At 38.2% G+C, this 24,968-nt stretch overlaps 1 protein-coding gene across 1 annotated transcript in view; it reads right to left on the bottom strand.

Annotated features, from left to right (window-relative positions):
• The window catches only part of LOC127656585 (BRD4-interacting chromatin-remodeling complex-associated protein-like), a 28,393-nt gene extending 3,686 nt beyond the window's left edge, over positions 1-24,707 (bottom strand). The window contains exons 1-9 of the mRNA XM_052144967.1: positions 24,667-24,707; positions 24,533-24,575; positions 18,786-18,851; positions 17,113-18,570; positions 16,758-16,988; positions 16,343-16,642; positions 16,159-16,252; positions 15,853-15,992; positions 15,624-15,685 (exon numbers count right to left, since the gene is read on the bottom strand). Coding sequence (XP_052000927.1) covers positions 15,624-15,685; positions 15,853-15,992; positions 16,159-16,252; positions 16,343-16,642; positions 16,758-16,988; positions 17,113-18,570; positions 18,786-18,851; positions 24,533-24,575; positions 24,667-24,707 — 2,435 coding nt within the window. The remainder of the gene's footprint in view (positions 1-15,623; positions 15,686-15,852; positions 15,993-16,158; positions 16,253-16,342; positions 16,643-16,757; positions 16,989-17,112; positions 18,571-18,785; positions 18,852-24,532; positions 24,576-24,666) is intronic.
• Positions 24,708-24,968: the final 261 nt, after the last annotated feature.

The raw sequence follows: 24,968 nt of genomic DNA, 5'->3' as shown, positions 1-24,968 counted from the left end.
AGCTGCCACTTCATGTCTACAGATGTCCATGTTATACTGATTTACTAGATCTCAATATTTCCAAGCAATGCATGGCTTACACTATATTTCTACAAAATGCAATATAATGTAATAAAGAAAACACCAGATTTTACTTTCACAACGTATGTACATATTTATTTTGTAGTCTGTATGCTACTAAACATTTTTAAATAGCCTACAATGTGTTGTGTTTAGGCTAAATGTATGTAGGCTAAGTTGTATACAATAACTTGGCATTATCATGGATGAAGCTTATCATATTACACCTTGAAGGAGCAAGTGATGATCGTTTGCCATTGAGCAGTAGGCCAGTGGAACTAAACATGCATTCCACCGGCACACTACCTGGTGAAATGGAGAGGAAGCACCGGGCCATAGCGGACAGTGTGGGGAAAGTATTGCTATGGGTTCGCCAAAAGTCCAATGCTCCTAAGAACGCAAACTTTTGTTGAATTTATGAGAAATCTACAGACGCAAACAGACAAAGTGTAGTAAAATAAAGACCTAAATGTGTATTTCAGACTTTTTTTCACCACAAGTCTGAAAGAAGACATGTTATTGAAGACAAAAATCTCAAAATTGACCAGTAAAAAAAAAAACTATGTTTTTGCCTGCCGTGTCTCGCCTTAATATAAACACACACTGTTATCAGTATTATTTTGGACAAAGTTTTGCACATTTCACTTCAATGTACACTGAAGCATGCGTCGTGAATTAGCAATGTGGAAACGGTGGTTTGTTACTGCAGTAATATCACGTTCAGTGCTATAAATCTCTCCGTTCCAGAATATTTAGTTCATAACATCAATCTTTGATTCAGGTGTTTGTGCAACCGTGCCCTGAAGATTTAACAAAAGTCTGGGTAGGCCTAAGTAAAAAAAAAAAAAGTAAGTAGGAATTAGGAAAGTATGTGAGAAGTGAGATCAAAATTACCTTGCTTGCTTTCCGCCATTTCACCTCAGTGCGAGAAAAACATGCATCGCTTCTTCTGTACGGAAAACGAGCAATTTTAATTGGTCGTCAATTCACTGCGAGTCTGTGTATCGTAGCAACGAGCACAAGACTGCGCTGTTATGAATCCAGTGGGAAAATAGATCTCGTGTATTGTTTATATATGTATTGTTTCGTGTGTGTATGTCTCTATGTGATAGAATTATTATTTGATGCAAATAATTCTAGCCGGCTCCGCCAAACTTTATCAGATTGCGGCTCAATTTGGCTTACTAAATTATTGGCTGGCGGCGGCAATAAGTAAATTAATTTAGCTGTTGTAAGACAACGTATCATTTAACTTGAAAATAAGATTAAGCAGAAGAATCTATGGGCAAACAGTGGACCAACTTAACCCTCTGGGATCGACGGACTTGTCCTGCTGGATATTTTCGTCATTACAGCAGAAACAACTTAAAATACTCTGTCATTTTTGGGTATACAGATAAGTGTAAGACATCATTAGAGACTATAAAGGGTCTACTTTTATTTGTGTACACTCACAATAACAAAATCTTGTGATTTTGTAAAATAAAGAAAATAAAAAGGGTGAGCTTTCAGCAGTCTCTTGTGTTCACGAGCATATTTCAGAAACGCGTCACTGAAACTCCGCGAATACTTCTCACACAAACATGAAACATATGTCTAAAGAAAGCTTCAAATGTCTACTATTAAATAAAACAATTCAAATTTAAAACAAATATTCTCCTGCAATGCAATCTGTTTGAAACAAAGCGATGTACAGTTTGTACAGTTTTTACTAGGCTATCTAATTATCTGTAATGTGATCACACCCACCAGCAGAGCGCGCCATTCATACGCTAATATGCGGAGACGATAAATGCAAATGGTAAACGCCCCCGACAGTGAGGTTTAATGTAAACACAACACAACTCTACTTTTCTGCGTGTTTGTAATGATACAGAGACTAGAAGGCTCCAGGATAGTATGGAAGAGTTAACATTTTCTCAGAAGAATAGCGGGACTCCGATGAACATTTGTATTTTGAAGAGAGACTTGATCCAGCCGAGGATACAATTTCAGATGAGTAAGTCATTCAGTTTTCTTAAGCAGACATGCTATTTTATATAAACATGTTCATATTTTACTAGTGGGACTGTTTCCAGACTTGCCAGCCAGGATTCAGAGTATTGACATTTGAAATATGTCCTAATAAGCAAGTTTTAGTTACATTTAAATGCTGTTTCTGCTAATGCAGGTATTTAAATTGTATGCTGTATAATATAAATATGATATGTAATATGATATAAAATGATATGAATGTTTAGATTATATTTTAAATAGTGTTTATGCTGCCTCATTATCATCAACAAAGCTTGTGCTTGCAAATATGTGTTCAGGTTAAATAAGTAAAATGCTTTTTAAATATGCCCATATTAGAAAATCAGCATATTATAATGATTTCTGAAGGATCATGTAACACTGAAGACTTCAGTAATGATGCTGAAAATGCAGCTTTGATCACAAATTGCATTTTACAATATATTCAATTAGAAAACTGTTCTTTTAAATGTTAAAAGATTTCAGAATATCAATGTTGTTTCTGAATTTTGGATCAAATAAATCCAGTCTTGGTGAGCAGAAGAGACTTCTTTTAACGGTAGTGTAGGTCTAAAATTAAGTAAAGTCTTTATGTAAAAAAAATATATAGTCAGATTACTTCTTTTAACTTAAAACTTGATTTGGATCATTAAGTCTCCTCACATTCATTCTCTATCCCTCATTGATAGGCCCAGGGGAGGGGTCTTTGTCTCATGTGTAAATTACAATGAATATTCATGATCATTCACGCCTCCTCGCATATTACCTTTCAACACTAAAATTGTATTATAAAAGTTACATTTCTATATTGTTTTGTATGAATGAGTGATCAGGATGGTTTTCACATAATTTTGTAGCAAAAACGCTACGCTACAAGATTCAGTCAAAAGTCTTGTGGACAAATGTTTAGTATGTGTTATATGGCCTTATTTCAGTGACTTACATTTTTGGATTTTTCAAAAACCATGCATAAACGTTATTTTCTCAAAAATACAAACCTGTACATACATGTTGCTCACATATTATTGTAGCCCAGTTTGTGCTGAATACAGTGTTATCAGACTTTAGCCATTAATATGTTTTTAAGCAACTGCAAAAAGCACAAATGTCAAGGCATGTCAAAACTTCTCCAGGGCCCAAAATACCCTCAGACCCCAGAGGGTTAAGAGAGTGAGAACCACTGTAAAGATGTGTTTTACAAGGCAAGCTAACCTTCTAATTCGAGAGTCAAATCAAATGATTGAATCTGAACTCTTCTATCTGAAAGATTCTTCTAGTGCAAGAGCATAAGATGGGATTGCTGGCAGAGCTGGAAGATAAAGCAAAGAGTGATGACAAAGTGGAGCTTGAAATGCAGTAGGCAGCATATTGAGAAGACTGTTAGTGATTGTGAGACAAAACTCAATGAGGTGCGAAAAATTGTCCAATTTAAACCGTGGCAGAGATATGGCCAAGAGGAATTAACTATTGCAGTCTATGAAGCTGAGAAAGCGTGTGAACATTCTGCTTCAATACATGTTGCTGGTGTCAATTGTGACCGATATGAAGTTCAACTAATTCACTTGGAAAGGCTCATGATTAGAGCAGTCAAAACTCTATCCAGATGGAAGCAATCGATTCCTACAACAGAGAAGAAGGATGACTTTGAGAGCAGAGTAAAGCAGTTAAAAGTACAAAATAATTGATTTGTATAAAGAAACAGTGAGTTTATTACTGCATGTAATGCTGAAAGAAGTTCTCAATTTGCAGGTCCTATAGACCCAAACACAGCTCTCCAAACTTGTGAGAATAAAACCAAGTAGTTTGCCTAAATTTAGTGGTATCAAGAGAGATTACTTCCATTGGAAGAAGGATTGGTAAAGTTTGCAGAAACCAGGAGAACCAACTGGATCAGAAGAGTTCATGAAAATCCAGCACCTGCACGGACAGCTTGGATGACAGAATTTTTAAGGACCTGAGGCTGTCAAGTTATAGCACTATTGAGGATATGTTTAGAGTGCTGTAAAATCTAGAGTGCGGTAACTAGGTAAAACAATTGCCATGGAAATTATTGAAGAACTGGAAAGAATTCATGCTGTAATCTGGGCAATCAACCCAGAAAAGTGATAGAGCTTTATCTATATAACAGTCTGGATAAAGTCTATCTGACATGACAGATCTTGGGAATACTGGTGCAATCAAGATCCCCCTCGTAATCAGGTCTATTGAGAGTAAACTGCCTAATTTGCAAAAAGAGACTTATTTTCATGATTTACCCTGATAATGGTGTAACTCCATAGAATCACTTTGACCTCCTGCTGAAGTTTCTAAGGAAACAGGATGACATTCTTGAGAAACTCGAACAGCTCAGGATCACCGACAAGGTAGAAAGACTAGATAAATCAGAAAATAGATTTGAAAAGAGGCATGCATCTACAAGAACCACAAAGAGAGTTTCTGATGGTGGGTGTGCTGTGTGGAGCTGTAAATCAAAGACAAGATTTTCTTCTAAGAAGTTTAAGGAGGTAGTTAAACGCTAGCTGAAAAGAAAGCTGCTGTGAGAAATATTGTGGCATGTAAAATGTGTCTTGGACGTCATGAGGGAGACACTGACTGCAGACTAAAAAAAGACTGCAGAAAAAAAAATGCACCTGATCATCATTATATTCTCTGTCCAAGAAGAGAATCCACGAGTGGCAGTGAGAAAAGGTCTCTAAAGGATAGTAGGAAGGTAAATGTGCTAACAGCAGAGCAAGAGGAATTTTTAGCTGAACTTTCCCCAGAGCTGGCTGAGCGATGCCGAAATGCTTTCACTAACAAAGCCGCAACAGTGACTTGCACTGGAAATACCCAAGTTGGACCTTTAAAGTTAAGTGGGGTACAAGAACTACCTGTCATCATGATGTTCGTGGAAGTTACAGCTAATGCGGGGCAGAAGATTGGAACTTTTAATAGACCTTGCATCAGAAACCAACTATAAAACCCATCAGGCTACAGAAAGATTGAGGTTGAGGAGCGAAGATATCATTCTGATAGTGCATGGAGTTGCTGGAATGACCATCAAGATGAAAACCAAGCGTTATCTTCTTAGAGTCAGAGTCAAGACTGATGAGGACAAAGAAAGAGCGGATGAGAAAGCTCTGTTATGTTTGGATGAAATTGCTAAAGGGCATAAAGTCATCAAACCTAAGCAATTGCAGAGATTCTTCCCAGAAGTCAAACTTGAAGAGCTGGTAAGACCAAAAAAAGATTGAACTTCTCATTAGCCACGAGAAGGGAGATTAGCCCCACAAAGAGTGAAGGTCGTGGGGAATTTTGTCTTATGTGACAGTCCTTTGGGAAAGACAGCAGGCGGAGCTCATCCAGACATATTTGAAGAAATAAAGATAGCTGCATATGAGTCCAAAACACATTTTGCTTGCTCAATGAGATCAGCAGCAGCAAAATATGAAGAGAAAGTGGGAGAACCTGAAATGCAAGTGATGTCGAAGTCAGTCCAACTACTTGAAGAAATTAGAGCTGAGACAAACATTGCTGCTGCTCGCAACCGTGAGTTCTTGGAATGGTGGAAATGGTATAGCATTGTAGCAGGTTGTGAACTGATGTGTGAATCCTGTCGCTGTGGAAACTGTCAGTCAGGTGGTAAGGAGATGGCATTGGTAGAGGAAAGAGAACTCGAGATTATAAAAGAGTGTCTTACCTATGTAGATGATGTTCACAGCAAGTCTCCTAATTGGTATGCAAAATATCCCTGGACTGAAGATTCACTTCCCTTCCTAATAATAGAAGTGGAGTAGAGGCAACATATCTGAGAACAGAAAAGCAGCTCAAGAGGGAGCCAGAGTGCCAAGTCGCCCCTATTCATCTCAAATTTATGAAATGGTGGAGCGAGGAGCAGGAATCAAGCTCACTGTGGATATAATTAATTGCTGGAATGGACTAGTGTGGTATGTGAGTCACCTGATTGCACCAAATTCTCATTCAGTTACTATTCCAGTGCGCTTGGTATGGAACAGCAGTCAGAATTTTAAAGGAGTGAGTATTAATGATCTTCTGAAAGACCCAGATGTTCTTAGTCCGATTAGAGCTGTCCTTCTAAGGTTTAGAAGAGGAGTTTATGCTTATCCTAGGTGATATCAGGAAGATGTATATCTCTGTATGACTGGAGGAGAGAGAAATGCATCTACATAGGTTTCTGTTGAGAGATGATCAGAGTAAAGAAATAGGAGAATATGCAATCACCAGAGTTAACATCGGTGACCGACCAGCAGGGCGTATTGCACAGGTAGCCATGCGAGAAACTGCAAAACTGACAAAGTGCTCTCATCTACATGAAGAGTGCAAAGTTATCGAAGAGGATAGTTATGTAGATAATATTCTAAATTCCCATTATGATCAGAAAAAGATGGATAAAATAACCAAAGGTGTTTAGAAGATCTTAAGAGCTGGAGGGTTTTGCTTGAATCACTGGGTTCGGTCCAACAAAGTTGGAAACCTAGTGATAGTGTGTCAGTAAAGTCAATAGTAGAAGACAGAAACCTGAAACTTCCAAACTAGTTGAGGGATAAAGACAACAAGGCCCTTCGAGTTGGGTATCTGGCAGAAGAGGATAAACTTTACATTATGACATCAATTAAATGAGAGTAGGACAAAAAACCTTTAAGAGGAGGTCAGGGCTAAGACTCCTAATCCTCTGACTAGAAGAGAGCTACTGAGTCAGGTGGCTGGACCTGTTAAGCAAAAAGGAGCTATCCTTGTACGAAAGGCATTTCAGGAGGCAGGACGTGGAAATTTTACCAAAGATACATAGGATAAACCACTGTCAGAAAACCTCAGAGAAGAACCCATTAAAGTGTTTGAGGAGTATGTTCAGCTAGGCAAGATAAAGTTTCTCAGAGGCTTAACACCTGAATGCTGGAAAGGAAAACCATTGGGAATAACATTATCTGATGGAAGTGATAAGACCTATGGAGCTTTAACATATTTCAGGTGGGAAACAGACCAAGGCATTGAAGTGAGGCTAGTTGAATCCAAGGCCAAATTGACTCCTTTTGGATCAAAAAGAAGCATTCAAGGCTGAAATGTGTGGGGCAGTTTATGCAGCCAGGCTTACAAAGTACATTGAGAAATATTGCCAAGTGGAGATTGACCAATGGTTCCATCTGGTGGACAGCCAGACAGTGTTGGGAGCTGTCTTTCATTGCAAATAGAATGGGAGAGATCCAGAGAACTACGCCTGTTAAAGACTGGAGGTGGATCTCGGGACGACTTAAATGTTGTGAATTTTATCACAAGGGGAGGTAGTCCAGAAGGCCTAAAAGAAGATTCTGCATGGCAGAGAAGGCCAGTGTTCTTTAAGTGGCCAGTGGAGGATTGGCCAATGAATTCAGCTGCTGAGGCTGCAACTGCTGCAAGGGAAAGAATTAAACTCCAGAGAAAAGCATTCACTGTAGTACTAACCAGAAGTCTGGCTAAGAAAAAACAAGACTCCGTCTTCCTGGAGAAACTTAAAGTGAGAGTTCATGAGGATGGAGGGAAAGTTAAAGTTAAATAACCTCATTGTAGATCCAGGTACCTCTGCAAATCAAAAAGGAAAGGCAGATGACTGATTCATCAAGTATGTCTGACGGCTTAGTAGCAAGTTAGGTACTTGATGTTGAAAAATTCAGCAGCTTGTCCAGAATGGCCAGAGTTAATGCTTGGGTGCGTCGAGCTGTCAAGAAGTGGCTGAAGAGCTAAGAGAAGAACGAAGACCTCTGGTTCACCAAAGTGGGAGGTAAAGTCTTTGGAGGGAAGATTCAAGGTAGCTATCTTGACAGTAAGTGAACAGGAGGATACTCTTGAAGATCTCTTTCTAGCAGCCCAAGAGAGTGTGGTCTTTCCTGATACTACCCTCAGTAGGTTGGTAGTGTTCAAGGATGAAAATACTGGACTGTTAGTTTGTGGAAATGGAATTCAAATCTACAATGAGGTCAAATCTGCAGTTCCAATCTTACCATACAATGCATATGTGTCTACGCTGCTGGCTCAGGAAGCTCATCAAGTAAACCATGAAAGAGTGGCTGGAACTTAGTTGAGTATAAGAAAAGCTTTGGTGTTAAAAGTGGCATACTAAAGAGCGGAATGTTGCCGTGGGAGATGTGGTATGGTTGGCTGACCAGACTGCTCTTAAGTGGTCAGTACAAGTTGGCCAGTGTAGTCTGTGTAAATGCAGACAAGAAAGGAACGGTAAGAGACGTATTTGTCAGAGTATTCCCCAGTTATCCTGTCTCGATTGTTAAACCAAACCAAGTAGAAACATCCAAAGGTGTCAAATCAATGAAAAAGCTTTGACAAGATCCCTGCTACAATTCTTCATAGGGATGTTAGACACTTGGTTTTTACTTTCAATGGGAATCAAAACGAGATTGAATTTCAGCCAAGAAGTGAGTGTGACCTCCTTGGGTCAGTTGATCAGGAGCTCAAGTGGAAGGTGTTAAGCTAAACTTAAAATTGAAGGAAAAAAAATTATATTCATCATTGTTAAATAAAGAGAAAAAAAATATCAGATAAAATTAGTTTAGATTTGAGATCAAAATGAATGGATACTATTGGTTGAGCACAGCAACCTCTAAGAAACAAAGAAGCTGATTGGCCATTGAAACTGCACATCACATAGAACCAGGTGTGTGTGTGTGTGATTACCAGCATGCAGAGGGATCTTTGTTTGCAAAGTGGATGTGCTTCTTCTACCCAAGTTGGTGTTGTTGCTGGTTATAAAACCAAAGGAGAAAGACTGCTAAAATTTGCACGATTGCAAGTAGCTATAGAGTTTGGAGTAAACCACATGCTGAGTTTGTTCAAGGATAGCTGGGAAAAGCCACAATGTGTTCATCAACTTTGAGATGCTACTGGTAGGATAAAGACTAATTTCTTTAGTGACTACAGACTGTTTAAAAGAATGTTGTGTATGTCTTGCAAGTTGTTCGTTAATGCTAGCGGGTTTAGCATCTAATATGCTAACTGGCCATGTGCAGTAAGTGCATTTCATTCAGTATTGCTGTTGAACCGCTATGTAAATATATACTTTGTATTTTGTAATTATTCTAGTAACATTGCTTGTAGTTTAAGTGAGTTAAATATCCTTAAGTTATCTCATTGCTGTGTGTAGTAACTCATATATATTTCATTTCATTTTATTATTAGAGGATAACCCCTTGAGATGAAACATCTCATTTTCGAGGGGTCCTTAAGATAACACCAAAAACTTACACCTTACACACACATACATACTAAAGCTCTTCCTCACAACCAATCACCCCAACCTGTCCCACCTCTGTCCAAAGCGTATTCACATAAACAATATATTAGGATATTACAATATTACAGGAGAGAACCATTTTTGACAAAACCACCAAAACAAACAAGTATATAACCTACATATATATACAGATACAAAAATACATACCTATATACACATACATACACACAGGACCTTAAAGAACAAGGTAAGCTGTTCCAATCAGAGGGGGCTTTGAATTTGAAAGCACGTCTTCCGACTTCTTTATATATATTTGGAACGGCAAAAAAGAGATGATCAAGGTGTCTCAGGCCATAAGTTGACCTATATAGGACTAGATGTTGCTTCAAATAAGATGGATAATTAAAAAAGATACATTTATAAATAAACTGAAACCAGTGTAGCTGTCATCTAGCTCTTGGTGATAAGAGATTCAATTGTTGGTATGTATGACAATGATGAGTTAGAAATGGACATCTCAACACAAATCGACAAAGACTGTTATAAACAACATTTAGGGATTTAAGGTGTAATTCTGTTGTACTCAAATAGACAAAATCAGTATAATCAATAATGGGAAATAAAAGTTGAGTTACAATTCTTAATCTAATCAATTGTGTGAAACAATTAATTGAACGATATAATAATCTTACATTATAATTTACTTTTTTCACTACAGAGTCAATATGAGGCCAGAAGGATAAGCTGGAGTCGAGCCAGAGGCCCAGATATTTAAATTCCTCAACATTCTCCATAAATGTATCATCTAAGAATTTAATAGTTAGACTATTACCTTGATTATGACGGGCAGACCTAGTTGAGAATAACATACTGTATGATTTACTTTTATTCAATATAAGTCCATTATCCGAGAACCACTTTTGAATAGTATTAAAGTCAGATTGCAGTGAGGATTGAATCGAATTAATATAATGTTTTGAAGAATAAATAACTGTATCATCAGCATACAAGAGAATCTGACTGTCAGAGCACATTTGTGGGAGGTCATTAATAAAAATAGAAAATAAAAGAGGGCCTAAACAAGAACCTTGTGGAACACCCTTTTCCATTATCAAGAACTGAGAGAAAGCCCCATTAAAATTTACACACTAACGTCTGAAGTGAAAATAAGAATTAAACCATAAAATTGACTGTTCAGAGAGACCAATGTTATATAGTTTATCGAGAAGAATATAATGATCAACCAAGTCAAACGCTTTGGTAAGATCTATAAATATTGCTCCAGTGGACATATTATTGTCCAAGGAAGATGTGGTATCATTAACAAATTTTGTGAGAGCAGTAGTGGTGGAGTAATTGGGCCTAAAACCTGATTGGTTTGGAGAAAAATAGAGAACTCATTAATGTATTTAAACAATCTCTTGAATATAATTTTTTCAAATACCTTTACTACATTACTAATAATTGAGATTGGTCTGTAATTGTTAGGATCGAGAGGATCACCACTTTTGTATAAAGGTGTTACTCTAGCACACTTCCACATGATTGGAACTTTGCAAGTAGATATAGATAAATTAAATAGATCACATAATGGATATGCTAGAACATGAGAGGCAATCTTAATAAACTTTATCTCCAGACCATCTATACCAACACCACCGCTAGATTTAATCTCAAGAATTGCCTGCTGTACCTCAGTGGGAAGAATTGTAGAAAATGAAGAGCTGTTTACTACATTACTATTTACGGAGTTGGAGTAACAGAAATCAGGTGGACGTAAATTACAGACAGAAGAAAAGTGCTGATTAAAGGTATCAGCCACAGAAGTTGGATCACTTATAATTGTATTATTAATTCTTAATTTTACAAGGGAATTATTTTTAGATTTATTTAACAGGCAATTAAGTTTTTTCCAGAAGTGTTTTGGATTTGTAAAATCATTTAATAATGAGTTTTTATAATAATCAGATTTAGCATTTCTGTTTTAACAGTACATACATTCCTTAATCGTTTATACTCAATCCAATCTACCTGATCTTTTGTTAAATGGTATCTTTCCCAGGCCTTGACCCTTTGCTTAAAAAGATTTATTAAATCACCAGCAATCCATGGTAAATGTCTACCCTTCACTTTGACTGATGCCCATGGAGCATGTTTATCTATAACTTTTAATACCTCAGTATAAAAAGAAATTCCAGGCATCATCAACATAAGGAATTAAATCCATTCTGTTCCAATTAATACATAACAAATCTTGAATAAATGCATCATTATTCATATATTTAAATTGTCTTACCTTAATTATTTTAGGTGGTAGACGAGGTAACCTTATTTTCCAGATACAAAAGACAACTGAATGGTCACTGAAACAATCAGATAAAACACCTGAATCAGCGATTCTGTTGGGATGCGTGACCAAAATCCAGTCTAAAAGAGACCTGGAGTTCCCCTCCACTCTAGTAGGCTCCTGTATTAATTGAGTAAGATTTAGGCTTTCAAACTGATTCCTCTCTTTCACAGAGGACCTATCAAGCCAATTTCGATTGAAATCTCCCAATACTATAAATTCGTCAAAACAATTTAAAGAATTGATAGTACTAAGAATATTATTTGTTGATTCAGATGGAGAATTAGGGGGTCTGTATATGTTTCCTATAATTAACCGTTTGTTTTGATGAAAACATATTCTAACAAAAAGACATTCAAAGTGCCTGGGACTTTGGCTTGCAATAATAAGTTCAGAAGATAGACTTGCAGAAACATAAGTAGCAACTCCTCCACCACGACTGCCTCTGTCTACTCTATATATAGTATAGCCATCAAGACTTATTTCATCATCACTTACTTTACTATTTAACCAAGTTTCAGATAGAGTAATAACAGCAGGTTTGTTATAAGAAAGCCATGCTCTAAGAAGATCAATTTTATGAAGTAAACTCCTAATATTTAGGTGAATAACTAATAAACCTTTAACCATAGTCATTCAAAAAAAGATAAGAGAGATGAACATGGGATTGGATGGAAGAGCAACACACATAAACACACACACACAACCACACTCGTTTCTCCAAACACACACAAACAAGCACAAACTGCCTGGTCCAGAACATTGTAAATAAAAATAAAATATAAAAAAGGAAACAAACTGTCTGCCAATATATACTAAATGTTGTATTTATATCATTTACTACTTAAATTCCCAGTATGAGCAAAACAAAAGAGAACCATTCCAATTATAAAAATAAATAAATCTCACAATACAACTCAGGAAAATATGCTTCAACTTTTTATCAGCAATTTTGAAAACCTTTAAGCTTATAGAACACGATTTTTTTCACAATTAAGTGATCTCATTTCTCATCTATACAATTCAGAACAATTCAAGCCTTCATTTTGCAGCAATTCCCTCAAATAACGTCAAATAAAGTCAATAAGTCAATAAGTAAAGTCAATCAGTCAGCATTTTACAGCGCCCTGTAGAAAACAGTTCGCTTCTGCTGGAGTTTTGAACAAAAGAGGTTTCCCACTGAGAGTAATCCTGAGAGTGGCAGGATAAATCAGAGAATATTCCAATTTGCGTTGTCAGAGTTGTTTCTTGATATCATCGAATTGACGTCGCTTGCTAAGCAAAGCAGCACTGAAGTCAGGAAATATGTGTATACGATCACCATTATACTCTAGATGTTTTTTCTCCCGGGCAAGTTGGAGGATTTTATGCCTATCATGGAGACTGAGACACTTCACCATAATCACCCTTGGCCTAGTGCTGTCCTTGGTCTGATGCATTGCAGAGCGGTGAGCCCTTTCAATAACTGGGGGAGTAGAAAAACTTTCTCTCCCGAATAGCTGCTGGATCAGACTGGAAATAAATCCACATGTGTCTTTGCCCTCCGACTTCTCGGGAACGTGAGTAAAACGCAGGTTATAAACCCTGTTACGATTCTCGGCATCATCCACCTTGTCCCGCAGGTAATCGTTTTCACTCTCAAGTGTTTTAATACGCTGTCCAAGATCAGATATATTATCCTCGTTGCCACCGACTCTTTGTTCAAGCTCCGATATATGTTCTCCCAGGCTTGATAGAGAAAGCTTTATTGTGTCTAAGTTCATCTGTAGACTATCCATCTTCACATCAAAATGGGAAACCATTTCGGACTTTAATTGTTGCAGTGCGTCCAAAAGGAATTTATTTGACGCAGATTGTTCCATTGTGGTACTTGCGCAAATCATAGCTGACTATTCCATTGTAGCGCTTTGTAGAGCTTGCTTAAGTCAATAATTAACGAAAGCTTTGTTTATAGACTTTCATATTCAATATAGTACTTATTGTAAGATTAGTTGAAGTCAAATAATTCCATAATTAGCAGACCAGTCCGCACCAAACACTTACGCCGCCGCCATCTTAAATATGACCCTGTCAATATTCATTAAAAAATAAAAATATATTTATTTATGGTTTGTGTTTTATCTGTCTAGGTTATTAGGCTAAACATCTGAATTAAGCACTGAAAATAAGCAAAAGATCATCAAGTTGTTGCTGAAAGATTTGTAATAAATTGCCTCGGTGATGAAGAATCGGATGTTTTGAGTTATGCCATTTCCTCTGAAGTTGATTGAAGCCTTTTTTCAGTTTGGGCAGACATTGAGGCTGAGAATCCCTGTTTACCTTGACACACGTAGCATGTGAAGTCAACTTAAGTGTTTTCAAAATACCATTCCTTGTCCTTTAAATGGTTTGTAATCTGGGCCCAATATTAGAAGGTAGTCATTTAATACAAATCAACCAACAGAACACTACATCACAAGGGTAATCCTCTAGACTAGACCAACCTGGGATTAAGGGCCTTGTTCAAAGGCACAATGGTGATGGTTGCCAGCCGTGATATTTTCCTGCTCAAAGTATATTTCATTTTCTTATTAAAGTGCAGTGTTCAAGCTTCTAACTGTGCCTTTCTGACTAATTTATGCACCCCAAATTATCAGCAGATGTTTAAAAACAGCTTTAACCCCGAGAGACAATAGATGACTTTTTAATCTGTTTTCCATCAAGGACACTGGCAGAATAAGCCTAGATTTTAGAATCAGTTACAACAAAAGTTGATTCATGTCATCAGATTCAGAAAAATTATTTTTCTTGACACACTACACTCTCAGAGATATTGATAATTTCATTTCAGGGGGCCTGCGTAGCTCAGCAAGCAAAGAATACCACCCCTGGAATCATGAGTTTGAATCCATTGTGTGCTGATTGACTCCAGTCAGGCTTCCAAAGCAACCAATTGGCCCGGTTGCTAGGGTGGATAGTCACGTGGGTACCTTCCTCATGGTCACTATAAGGCTGTTCTCGCTCTCGGTGGGGTGCATAGCGAGTTGTGTGTGAATGTCATGGTGAATGGTGTGAGACTACAAATGCGCTGTCTCCATGGCTTAGCAAGCCATGAGGTAAGATGCGCAGGCTGACTGTCTCTGAAGCAGAGGCAGCTGAGATTCATCCTCCATCACCCGGATCGAGGTGAGTCACAGCGCCATCATGAGGAATCAGAGCACATTTTTCAGGACTTGCCTCTACCTTGGTAGTGGTTCCCTTGGGCTAACTGATGATGAGACTTTCAGTGTTGGGTTTCTTTGCTACATACAGTATGCACCTCTGCCTTCACCACAGAGTTGTGAAGGTATTTACAAACATTATCTAATTTTCTCCCCTGTAAACAGTGTTGCACTTTTTATTTCAAATCCACTTGTTCTGGTCAACCATGTTGCTTTAATGGGTTTCTGCTCTGGAGTGCATTCAAATACAAATACCTATTTTCTCTGAAAGCCTTGCTTTGATCTCTGCCAAGCCCAATTAAAGTTCACTCATTCTGCTTGTGCTTTTAGCCTGGGGTATGTCAGGGTTACATTGCAGCTTAACCCTACTTTTGTACCTGAGGTAAATGATTCCTTCTGCAACTGCACTGCCTTGAATTTTCTTGCCTTCCCCCTAGCAATTGGTTTGGCTCACCAAAATAGGTCCATAGCTTGCAGCCCCCAGTGGACATGAAAGCTAATATCACCACAGTCAAGGCCACTATGTGGGATTTATTCCAAGGGTTTTTCTGTTTAGAATATTTCAGCTGTGGCTACCTGGGCTCCTATGTACATTTACCAAATTCTTTCTGACAGATGTTGTGTCCATGGTGCTTCCATGGTCCGTTATACTGAAGGCCTTTTCCATAGATAGAGCTGGGGTTGCCCAAGTAACCTTATATGTTGCTGAAGCCATACTGATGTTTTTATATCTCTGTAGATTCTCTATAGCAGGATGTTACAGAACAAATTTATTTTTACATACCTGTGTTGCCTTTTTGCCAGTGTAAGATGCTCCTCTTCCTCACTCTCAAATGAAGAGTGTGTCTGAAATGAAACAATAATGTAATCACACGTTACATTAATTCAAATAAGCATAACATTATAGTGCTTCATGGATTCTATATTGTCATTTACAATTACCTGAATAATAATAAATACACTGTGATCTAGCATGATCCACCTAAGACATTTATTATTTAGGGTATTTTCACCTGGACCACCTTTTGAAGTGCTGAGTAGGTGTCTATGCCCTGAGATGGTGGCCTGGGCACCAGAGACACCATTTCCTGTAACTTATGCTGGTTCGAAGAGATAAACCCACTGTTGGTTGTCACACAATGGACTGTGAGTTCTGTGATGATATGATTTTCAAATTTGTTAGTTAAAAAAATAAATGTTTGTATCACAAGTACAAAGTGAAAAATGTCATAAGTAACCACTGTTTTCTATCATATAATTACCTGTCTGCTAACTGTGATGCATTTTTATGTGCATTCTATGAAAGAATATGTAAATACCCTTGTCTGATTCACTGCTCTGCTGATACGCCTTTGCTGTCGATTCTAGGGTTCCGCTGAGCTCTGTTAAAATGTGAGTTTGTTCCAGCTGCTCCTGAGACACAAACAACTCCTTTGAGGTTTAGGATGGGCTCTTACACTTACACTCCTCATCCTGGGGGTCAGCAACAAGAGCAATTGACACCGATTGATCCAGATACTGCTTATCTGGCACTGGGGTTGTGGAACCCATGATTGAGGCTGAGCCTGTGGTCCGTAAAGAGCACTGGCCAAGTGGAAGTGACAACCCTATTTCACTCTGCTCTGAATCAGGATACACTGGCATAGGCATATCTTCACACTCAGAGAATGAGTCTGAGAAAGTCTCAGATGCAGCTAAACATGTGGGTGAAAGGTCAACAAAGGCTGGAGAGATATGATTGTCCATTTGCATGAGCAGAGTTCCTTCCAAGGCCTCATGGGTGACTGATGGTTTAAGTGCATGCTGCAAGGAAAGACATTTATTGTACAAGTGTTTGTTACAGTGACATTTTTCCAGTTTAATGCACATTAATACTTAATAGACTTGAGAACTGTTTACAGAAAACATTTTTATTTACCTGTTGAGGATGGTGTGTTAAACCCTGATTATGAGGTAATAGGTTTTGCTCTTCTTCCAATAATTGTTGTTCTTCAATTTGGGTGATCAGTTTTGGGGATAATGACAAAACTGGCTGAGGGGCACAAGTAAGATTTGGTGATGACTGTAGAAGAGATGTAACTGGAGAGGGCTGAGAGTGAATTTCTGAACTCTGTGCTTCCACTGAAGTTGGGGGAAGCATTCTGATCTCCTAACGCATGGAGGCACATAATAACAGTGAAAAAATGTGTCACAAGCCAAAACTAATTTCCTTTAAAAACTGAGTTATGAGATTAGAAAAAGTTTGTTTGACAAAGTTACAAAAATCAACTCACGTGTGGTTCACTGGCTTTCCCCCCATCTGCTGTTATTTTCTCATGCAAGAGAAGCATTGAACTCTGGGTAAGAGTTAGCTTCCGTTCGGGTCCCCCTGCAACTGATCTCTGGATTGGAGGCACCAAGGGCAAACCATGGCTGACTGGCTTGCCATTTATGATCGGTATGGTCATCATATCAGGGATGAGCACACTAGCATTATTAATTAATGGTATCTGCTTCCCTACAGTTTGGCTTTGAACTACAGAACCATGCTGTCTCTGCACTTGAGATTGATAGGTCCCTGCTAGCTGTTCTGGCACCTGGAAGACTGTAGGGTGTGTTGATTGAAATGGCTGGGACCCTGACAGTAGAGCCCCTTGTTTAAGGGTGAGTTGTCCAGTTGGAGAGGTGAAAATAGGGCTGAAATCCATTTCCCTTGGGCATACAGTCACAATATGAGAACTGTCAACAAGATGCCCCTCATTGGGTTTGTTAAACATCTGATTGCTTGGTGTAATAAGAGGACACCTTGGAGTGCTGGTATACTGGGTCATTGTTTCAGGAGTTTGGCTTGGGAGAATGAACTTTCTTTGGCCCTGAAAAGGACTTTGCGGCTTAATGACAATGGAGCCTCCATGACTGACCACACGTAGGCTAACAGGTTTCCCTCCTAGTGGTGGAAAAGACTGATTTGAATGTACAGAAGGGGACAACAATATATTCTGGGATGTATTTGCTGGGATGAAAGTAAGTCCTGACAATTGTTTCTGTCCTGCTGGCTTAGGACTGATATGTACTAGCCTAGGCTGGATGTTGACTTGTAACTTAGGCTGAATATGCAAAGGTGTTTTCTGTAGCATGAGCCCTGGAGGAGCTATTGTTCTAAATGTTGAGGCCAACATCTGGCTGCCTGCAAAGCTTGGCAGGGTTTTCTGGATGTTCATCCTGGAGCCTTGTACTAAATTAAAAGAAAAGGATGTCTTTGTTGTAGGTGCAGGGAAGACATTCCCAGGAAGCAGATTCATTAACTGGGTTCCTGTGGGTTTTAGTGAGGGGCGACCTGGGCCAACAGCTAACAAAGATGGCTGAGGAGGCTCCACTGCTATTTGAATGTCCTTTGGTAAAGAGACCAAACCAGGGATTGTCAGTGGTCTGGAGAAATATGGTGCTGCAGGCAAAGGGAGTGATGCATCAGATAGACCAACTTGGAAAGTTTCTGATGTCTGGGCAAGTCCTGCTTCTAAAGCTAGAGTGTGCTCAGTGATGTCTGCCTCTTGGAGACTCTGCTGGAGGATGTCTAAGATCGCTTTCTGCTGTGGTTCCACTGATTGGACAGTGCGAGCTTCTTGCGCCTCTTCTGGACCTCCACTTCCTTCTAGTGATGCCAGCAATGCCTCCTCCAGAAAGGAGAGGTCCACAAAGCCAGAGAAAGGCATGTCCTGAGAATTCTCCTCATCTGCTAGAGAGGCAGGGCTCTGGAGAACAAAATGAGAAATCAAAATAAACTAAGTATGTTTAAGATAGGTTAGACTGCTAAAAAGAAAAAAGCAAACAATTAACTCATTATTTAATACATCAATAGAAACCTTTTAAATCCTTCTTTGAAAATAAAAAGTGACTTTTGCTAGACAGACATGCAAATGGTTTGAGAAGTGTTCCTCCCTCCATGTGGAGTGAGGTCTAAACTCACTGGAGTGTCTGTCTGGAGTGATGGCTCTCCAGAGGATGAATTTATGAGTAAGTCTCCACTTGGCAGCTGTATGAACAGAAGGGAGGAGGGACAGTTAATTGCATAGGGTAATTTTTATCTGCACCCAGAAATGAACACACAAACCCAAACAAGTTTCTCGCTTTAACCCTCTGGGGTTGACGGATGTGCCGGCGCGTCCTGCTGGATTTTTCCATCATTACAGCGGAAACAACTTAAAATTCTCCATTATTTTGGGGCATACAAATAAGTGTAAGACATCATTAGAGACTATAAAAGGTATATTAGATGGTAAAAGTCTATTTTTATTTGTGTACACTCACAATAGCAACAAAACCTTGTGCTTTTGTAAAATAAAGAAAATAAAAAGGTGTCCTGTGTCTGCAAGCATATTTCTGAAACATGTCACAAAAACTGAAACTCTGCGAATACTTATCACACAAACATCAAACATATGTCTAAAGAAAGCTTAAAATGTCTACTTTTAAATAAAACAATTCAAATTTATAACATATGTAATCTGTATGAAATAAAGTGATGTACAATTTCTCCTGGCTCAGCTAATTATCCCTAATGTGATCACTCCCACGGGCAGAGGGTGCTATTCATATGGTAATGTCCTGAGACGATCAATGCAAATGGTAAACGCCCCCGACTGTGCCTTAAAAACATGAAGTTCATTCACTTTTCTGCGTGTTTGGAAGATGGCACCATACACAGGTGAGGAAGCTCCTGGATAGTGATGAAGAGTTAACAGAAGAGCAGGACTCCGATTAACTTTTGCATTTTGAAGAGTGAATTGATCCAGCCGAGGATACAATTTTGGATGAGTAAGTCATTTAGTTTTACTTGCATATAATTTGATATGCTATTTTAAATAAACATGTACATATTTTACTTGTGGGACTGTTCCCAGACTTGCCAGCCAGGATTCAGAGTACTGAAATTTTAAATATGTCCAAATAAGCAAGTTTTAGTTACATTTAAATGTTGTTTCGGCTAAAGCAGGCATTTAAATTATATGCTGTATGATATAAATATGATATGTAATATGATATAAAAATAATATGAATGTTTAGATTATATTTTAAATAGTGTTTATGCTGCAAAGCTTGTGCTTGCAAATATATGTTCATGTGTAAATTATAAAACGCACTTTTAAATATGCCCATATTAGAAAATCAGCATATTATAATGATTTCTGAAGCATCATGTGACACTGAAGACTACAGTAATGATGCTGAAAATTCAGCTTTGATCACAAATTGCATTTTATAATATATTCAAATGGAAAACTGTTCTTTTAAATTGTAAAAAGTGTTGACAATATCATTGTTTTTACTGTATTTTGGATCAAATAAATGCAGCCTTGGTGAACAGAAGAGACTTCTTCTAAAACTTTTAAACTGTAGTGTAGGTCTAAAATTAAAATGAAAGCCTTTATATAAAGAAAATGTATAGTCAGATTACTTTTAACTTGAAAATTGATTTTGATCATTAAGTCTTCTCGCGTTCATTCTCTGTCAAATTCCTCAGTGATAGGCCCAGGGGAGGGGTCTTTTGTCTCCTCTGTTGTGAATCACATCAATATTCATGATAATTTGCGCTTCCTCACATATGACCTTTCTAACACTAAAAGTGCTTTACAAAATTTACATTTCTATATTGTTTTGTATGAATGAGTGATCAGGATGGTTTTCACATCATTTTGCAGCAAAAACCTCCAGAGAGTTAAAATTCTACTAAATTCTCCTTGTAAGATCCCTTAAAGGGATAGTTCACCCAAAAATGAAAATCCTCTCATCATTTACTCGCCCCCATGCTATCTAATGCAGAGTTTACACTACAATGTTTTAAGCCCGATTTTCGCTTGCCGACAGTTTTGTGGAGATTGCCGACAAAAGCCTGAAATCGTGATCAAATCAGAGCTCGCTCCCGTGAGCAACAATCACAATGTATGAACTATCAAAGACACGATTTGAGAGAATCGCAGACGCATCGCCTATGTCAGTGAGATATTTAGAACAGTGGTTCCCAACCTTTTTCCTTGGGGGCCCCCCCATGTACATATTTAACAATCCGTGACCCCTCCCCCCCATATATATATATATATATATATATTAATGCTATGCACATACACACACACACACACACACACACTATATAGTAACTAAATTTAGTTTTAAGTTTTTAATGACATTTTATTACATGAATACACAGGAAATGTTCCTTTCAACTTCAAATGTTTCCTTTTAGCCTAATATTTTCATTTTTACACAACTAGTAAAACGCAGTTGTTTCTCTTTTTTTTCAGGATTTTGTGTATAAACATAGAATACTGAATGTTATGACATAATGTTAAATATGCACGGTAGAATGCTGTATGTAGTCTACTTACATGCATGCACAGATCCTTATTGGTCTCATTATAAAGAGTGAATATGTCAGCAAGGTATGCGGTTTTGGTCCAGAACACATCAGTCAGCTGCTCCAACAGTGTGTTTTGATTTCGCTGAAATTCCAGGATTTTATCCTGCAGTTCTAGAAAGCGCACAAGCATTTGCCACGCGAAAGCCAGCGCACGTCCGTGTGTAGCAGTAGAGTTTGGTGCGCTTCATCCTCACACAGTTGTGCAAATAATCTCTGGTTGGTAGGGCGAGCTTTAATGAAGTTTACGACTTTTACAACTGTTGCCAGTGTGTCACCAAGGTCTCTGGACAGTTTTTTTACTGGCGAGTGCCTGGCGATGTATCATACAGTGGAAAATTACACAGTCTGGAGCCTTTTCCATCAAACGGCTGTTAAATCCCTTATTTCTACCCATCATCGCGGCAGCTCCATCCGTGCAGCAAGCGACGATATTTGTGTCGGGCAGATTGTACGATGTGAGGTATGAATCAACAGCCGTAAAAATATCCTGACCTGTAGTTGTTGTGGGTAAATTGGTAGACATAAGTATGTCCCGTTTCAACTCATCTTCGTCCACATACTGCACATATACGATAAGCACAGACACTCCCGCTACTGTGGTCGTTTCATCCAGCTGTATAGCAAATTGGACTTCTCTAAGCTTTTTGTGCAACTGTTTTTTGCAGTTTTCTGCCATTTTATCAATTCTGTCTTTAACAGTGTTGTTAGAAAGTGGGACAGATTTAACCTTTTCAGCTGCTTGCGGGCCACATAGTCCCTCCACTATTTTAATGCAGGCAGGTTTGATTAACTCCTCTCCAATATTATGCGGCTTTTTTGCCTTGGCAATCAACAGCGAACACTCAAAGGAAACTTTAGTGGCCTTCTGTAAATCACTACCTGCTCTTTCGAATACTTTTCTGATGTCTGTCGATCTTTTTGACAGAGCCATCTCTTTTTTTCTCTCTAAGAATTCCTTATCTTTGCCGATTGTCTCTGGGTGCTTGGTTTCCTGGTGTCTTTTCATCTTGCTTGGTTTCATGCTGTCGTTTGCCAGTTTTTCACCACAAAAGACACATTCTGGCCGAGACTTGTCTTGGCCTTCAATAAAACCAAAATTTATGTAGGTTTTGTCATAGTGTCTTAACTTTTTCTTCGCCTCTGATGAAGAATCACCGCATTTACGTTTCTCTGCCATTTTCCTTTTGATTTTGCTGTTACTATGACAACAAGCACATTGGGCAAGTGACGGTGTGCGCGCAAAATGTAAATAATTATTTTATATAAGAGATCATTTTTGACTGCCTTATCTTGGCATTGTAAGCATATGATTTTTTTTAAAACTTTGAAAAAATATTTTTATATAAAATTATTAGTGGAACATTTTATGCATCTTTATTCACCTCAAAGCATATCTGCTCTCCCCCCCCCGTGAACTCTGGGGACCCCAGGTTGTGAACCAATGATTTAGAATATTAAATATCTGGACCTATCTGCGACTCCAAATCGTGCAGTGCGAAATGTGTTTTGACTGAATACAACGGCAGCGTTGACCTACAGCCAATGAGAGCAAGAAACAGGGCACGGGAAGTTTCAGTGGGAGGAGCCCTGATGTACCTGCAACAGAACATCAACTAGCATGGTTGCGATATCAAGAAACTCTTATTGGACTGAAAACATTTATATTTACATTTACTTTTATGCATTTGGCAGACGCTTTTATCCAAAGCGACTTACAGTGCACTTATTACAGGGACAATCCCCCCGGAGCAACCTGGAGTTAAGTGCCTTACTCAAGGGCACAACAGTGGCATCTTGGTGGTGCTGGGGCTTGAACCCCTGACCTTCTGGTCAGTAATCCTGAGCCTCAACCACTGAGCCACCACTGCCCACAAAAGGAAAAATTTGTGGAACATTGGCAGGAGCACCAGTGCTATTTGATGTTTCCTCTGAACTGTACCACAACTGGGTGGAGAAAGAAGAGTTGGAGAGAAATTGCCAATTCTCTTGGACAGTCAGGTTAACAAATAGGTTGATTTTCAGTTAGAGATTCTTTTTCATATTGTAACCAAATAAAATATATGATAGCTTGAGGTGATTAAAAACATACACATCATATTCTGAAATGCATAAAATATGATCATGCATTTGTGTTCGTATCTCGTATCTCTTCTCGTACGTACTCTGTTTGGACTCCAAATTACGTTTCACAACAGTGTCGTCTGGGATTCGTCAATAGTAACAGGTCTTTTAATGTGTTCACCCCTGTTCCGGATTGGCCTTGTAATTTGAAAATGCTCTGACTTAAATGACAAGACAGAAAGTTGTATAATATGAATGGTACCACGATCCGACGTCTGAAAGTCATGTAGTGTGTAAGAGCCATAAGATGTGCATGACTCTCTTCTGCTGAACACAAACAAAGATTTGTAGAATAATATCTCAACCCTGTAGGTTCATACAATACTAGTGAATGGTGATCTGGCCTTTGAAGCACCAGAAAGGAGATACAGTCAGCCTACAAGTAATCCATAATAATCCATTAATGGTAATTAGTGGTTTAATCAATGTCTTCAGAAGTGACCAGTTGGTTTTAGGTGAGAGCATACAAAAATATAACTCCGTTTTCACTTTAAATCTTGTTATTGCAGTCTCTAGGCACGTGTTTGATGCATGCACGTTGCATTAGATGCCGCTATAAGAAGTGTAATCGAGTTTGAATTCATGATCACCAAGGAAAATGCTGTGAAGATGATAGATACAGTGAAAAAGGAGATACATTTTGGTCTGTTCTCACTCAAAACTTACTGAATCACTTCAGACGACATTGAGTCTGATGGATTATATTTACATTTATGCATTTGGCAGACGCTTTTATCCAAAGTAACTTACAGTGCACTTATTACAGGGGCAATCCCCCCGGAGCAACCACTCCATATTTAAGCTGACTTTTTCTGCTTTTTGAGTTTCAAAGTCCTGATCACCATTCACTTGCATTGTATGGACCTACAGAGCTGAGATGTTCTTCTAAAAAATCTTCTTTTGTGTTCAGCAGAAGAAAGAAAGTCATCTGGGATGGCATGAGGGTGAGTAAATGATGAGAGAGTTTTCATTTTTGGTGAACTATTCCTTTAACATAGTCTGACATTTGATGATTCTGGGGCATAGTTTAAAAGTGACATGACACCACCTCAGTGTTCGAATGTTCCAAAATATTACCACAGCTGAAACCAGTTTTTAAGCGTGCTTTAACAAGCGCCATTTGTATTCACTTTGAAGATCAGTTTATGCAGTCAATCATGATATTATGATCTATTTACCTCAGTTGTCCCATAAAGAAAATCATTCAGGACTTTGGGGTCGCTGTTAAAAGAGTGAGAGAGATGTTTATATAAAACAGATGAAAAGTCAGAACTTAAAGAATATTCAATTTACTGGATTTTAAAACACTTACCACAAAACATCAAGTAAACAAGTGCCATCTTCATCCTCCATTTCAAAAGGGGGAAGTTGGACTGGAATTACAAAATTAAAAGAGATGGTCTAACAATTTAATTCAATTACACTTGGATTTGTATATCTTTACTACTTGTGGTTAAATATACAAAACATACATAATGTTGTATAAAATCTAATAATATGTTAGTATTGTGTTCATATAGCACATAGTGTGCTAGATACATAACTCAAATCAAAAATCTGCTTCAGCAAGGAGACCTAAATTGCAAATACATTATGTTTTAGATTACGTCTAAG

The sequence above is a fragment of the Xyrauchen texanus genome, chromosome 16, assembly GCF_025860055.1.
Source record: "Xyrauchen texanus isolate HMW12.3.18 chromosome 16, RBS_HiC_50CHRs, whole genome shotgun sequence".
Taxonomy (NCBI): domain Eukaryota; kingdom Metazoa; phylum Chordata; class Actinopteri; order Cypriniformes; family Catostomidae; genus Xyrauchen; species Xyrauchen texanus.
The sequence above is the reverse complement of the archived record's forward strand: the minus strand, read 5'-3'. Positions and strand labels throughout refer to the sequence as shown.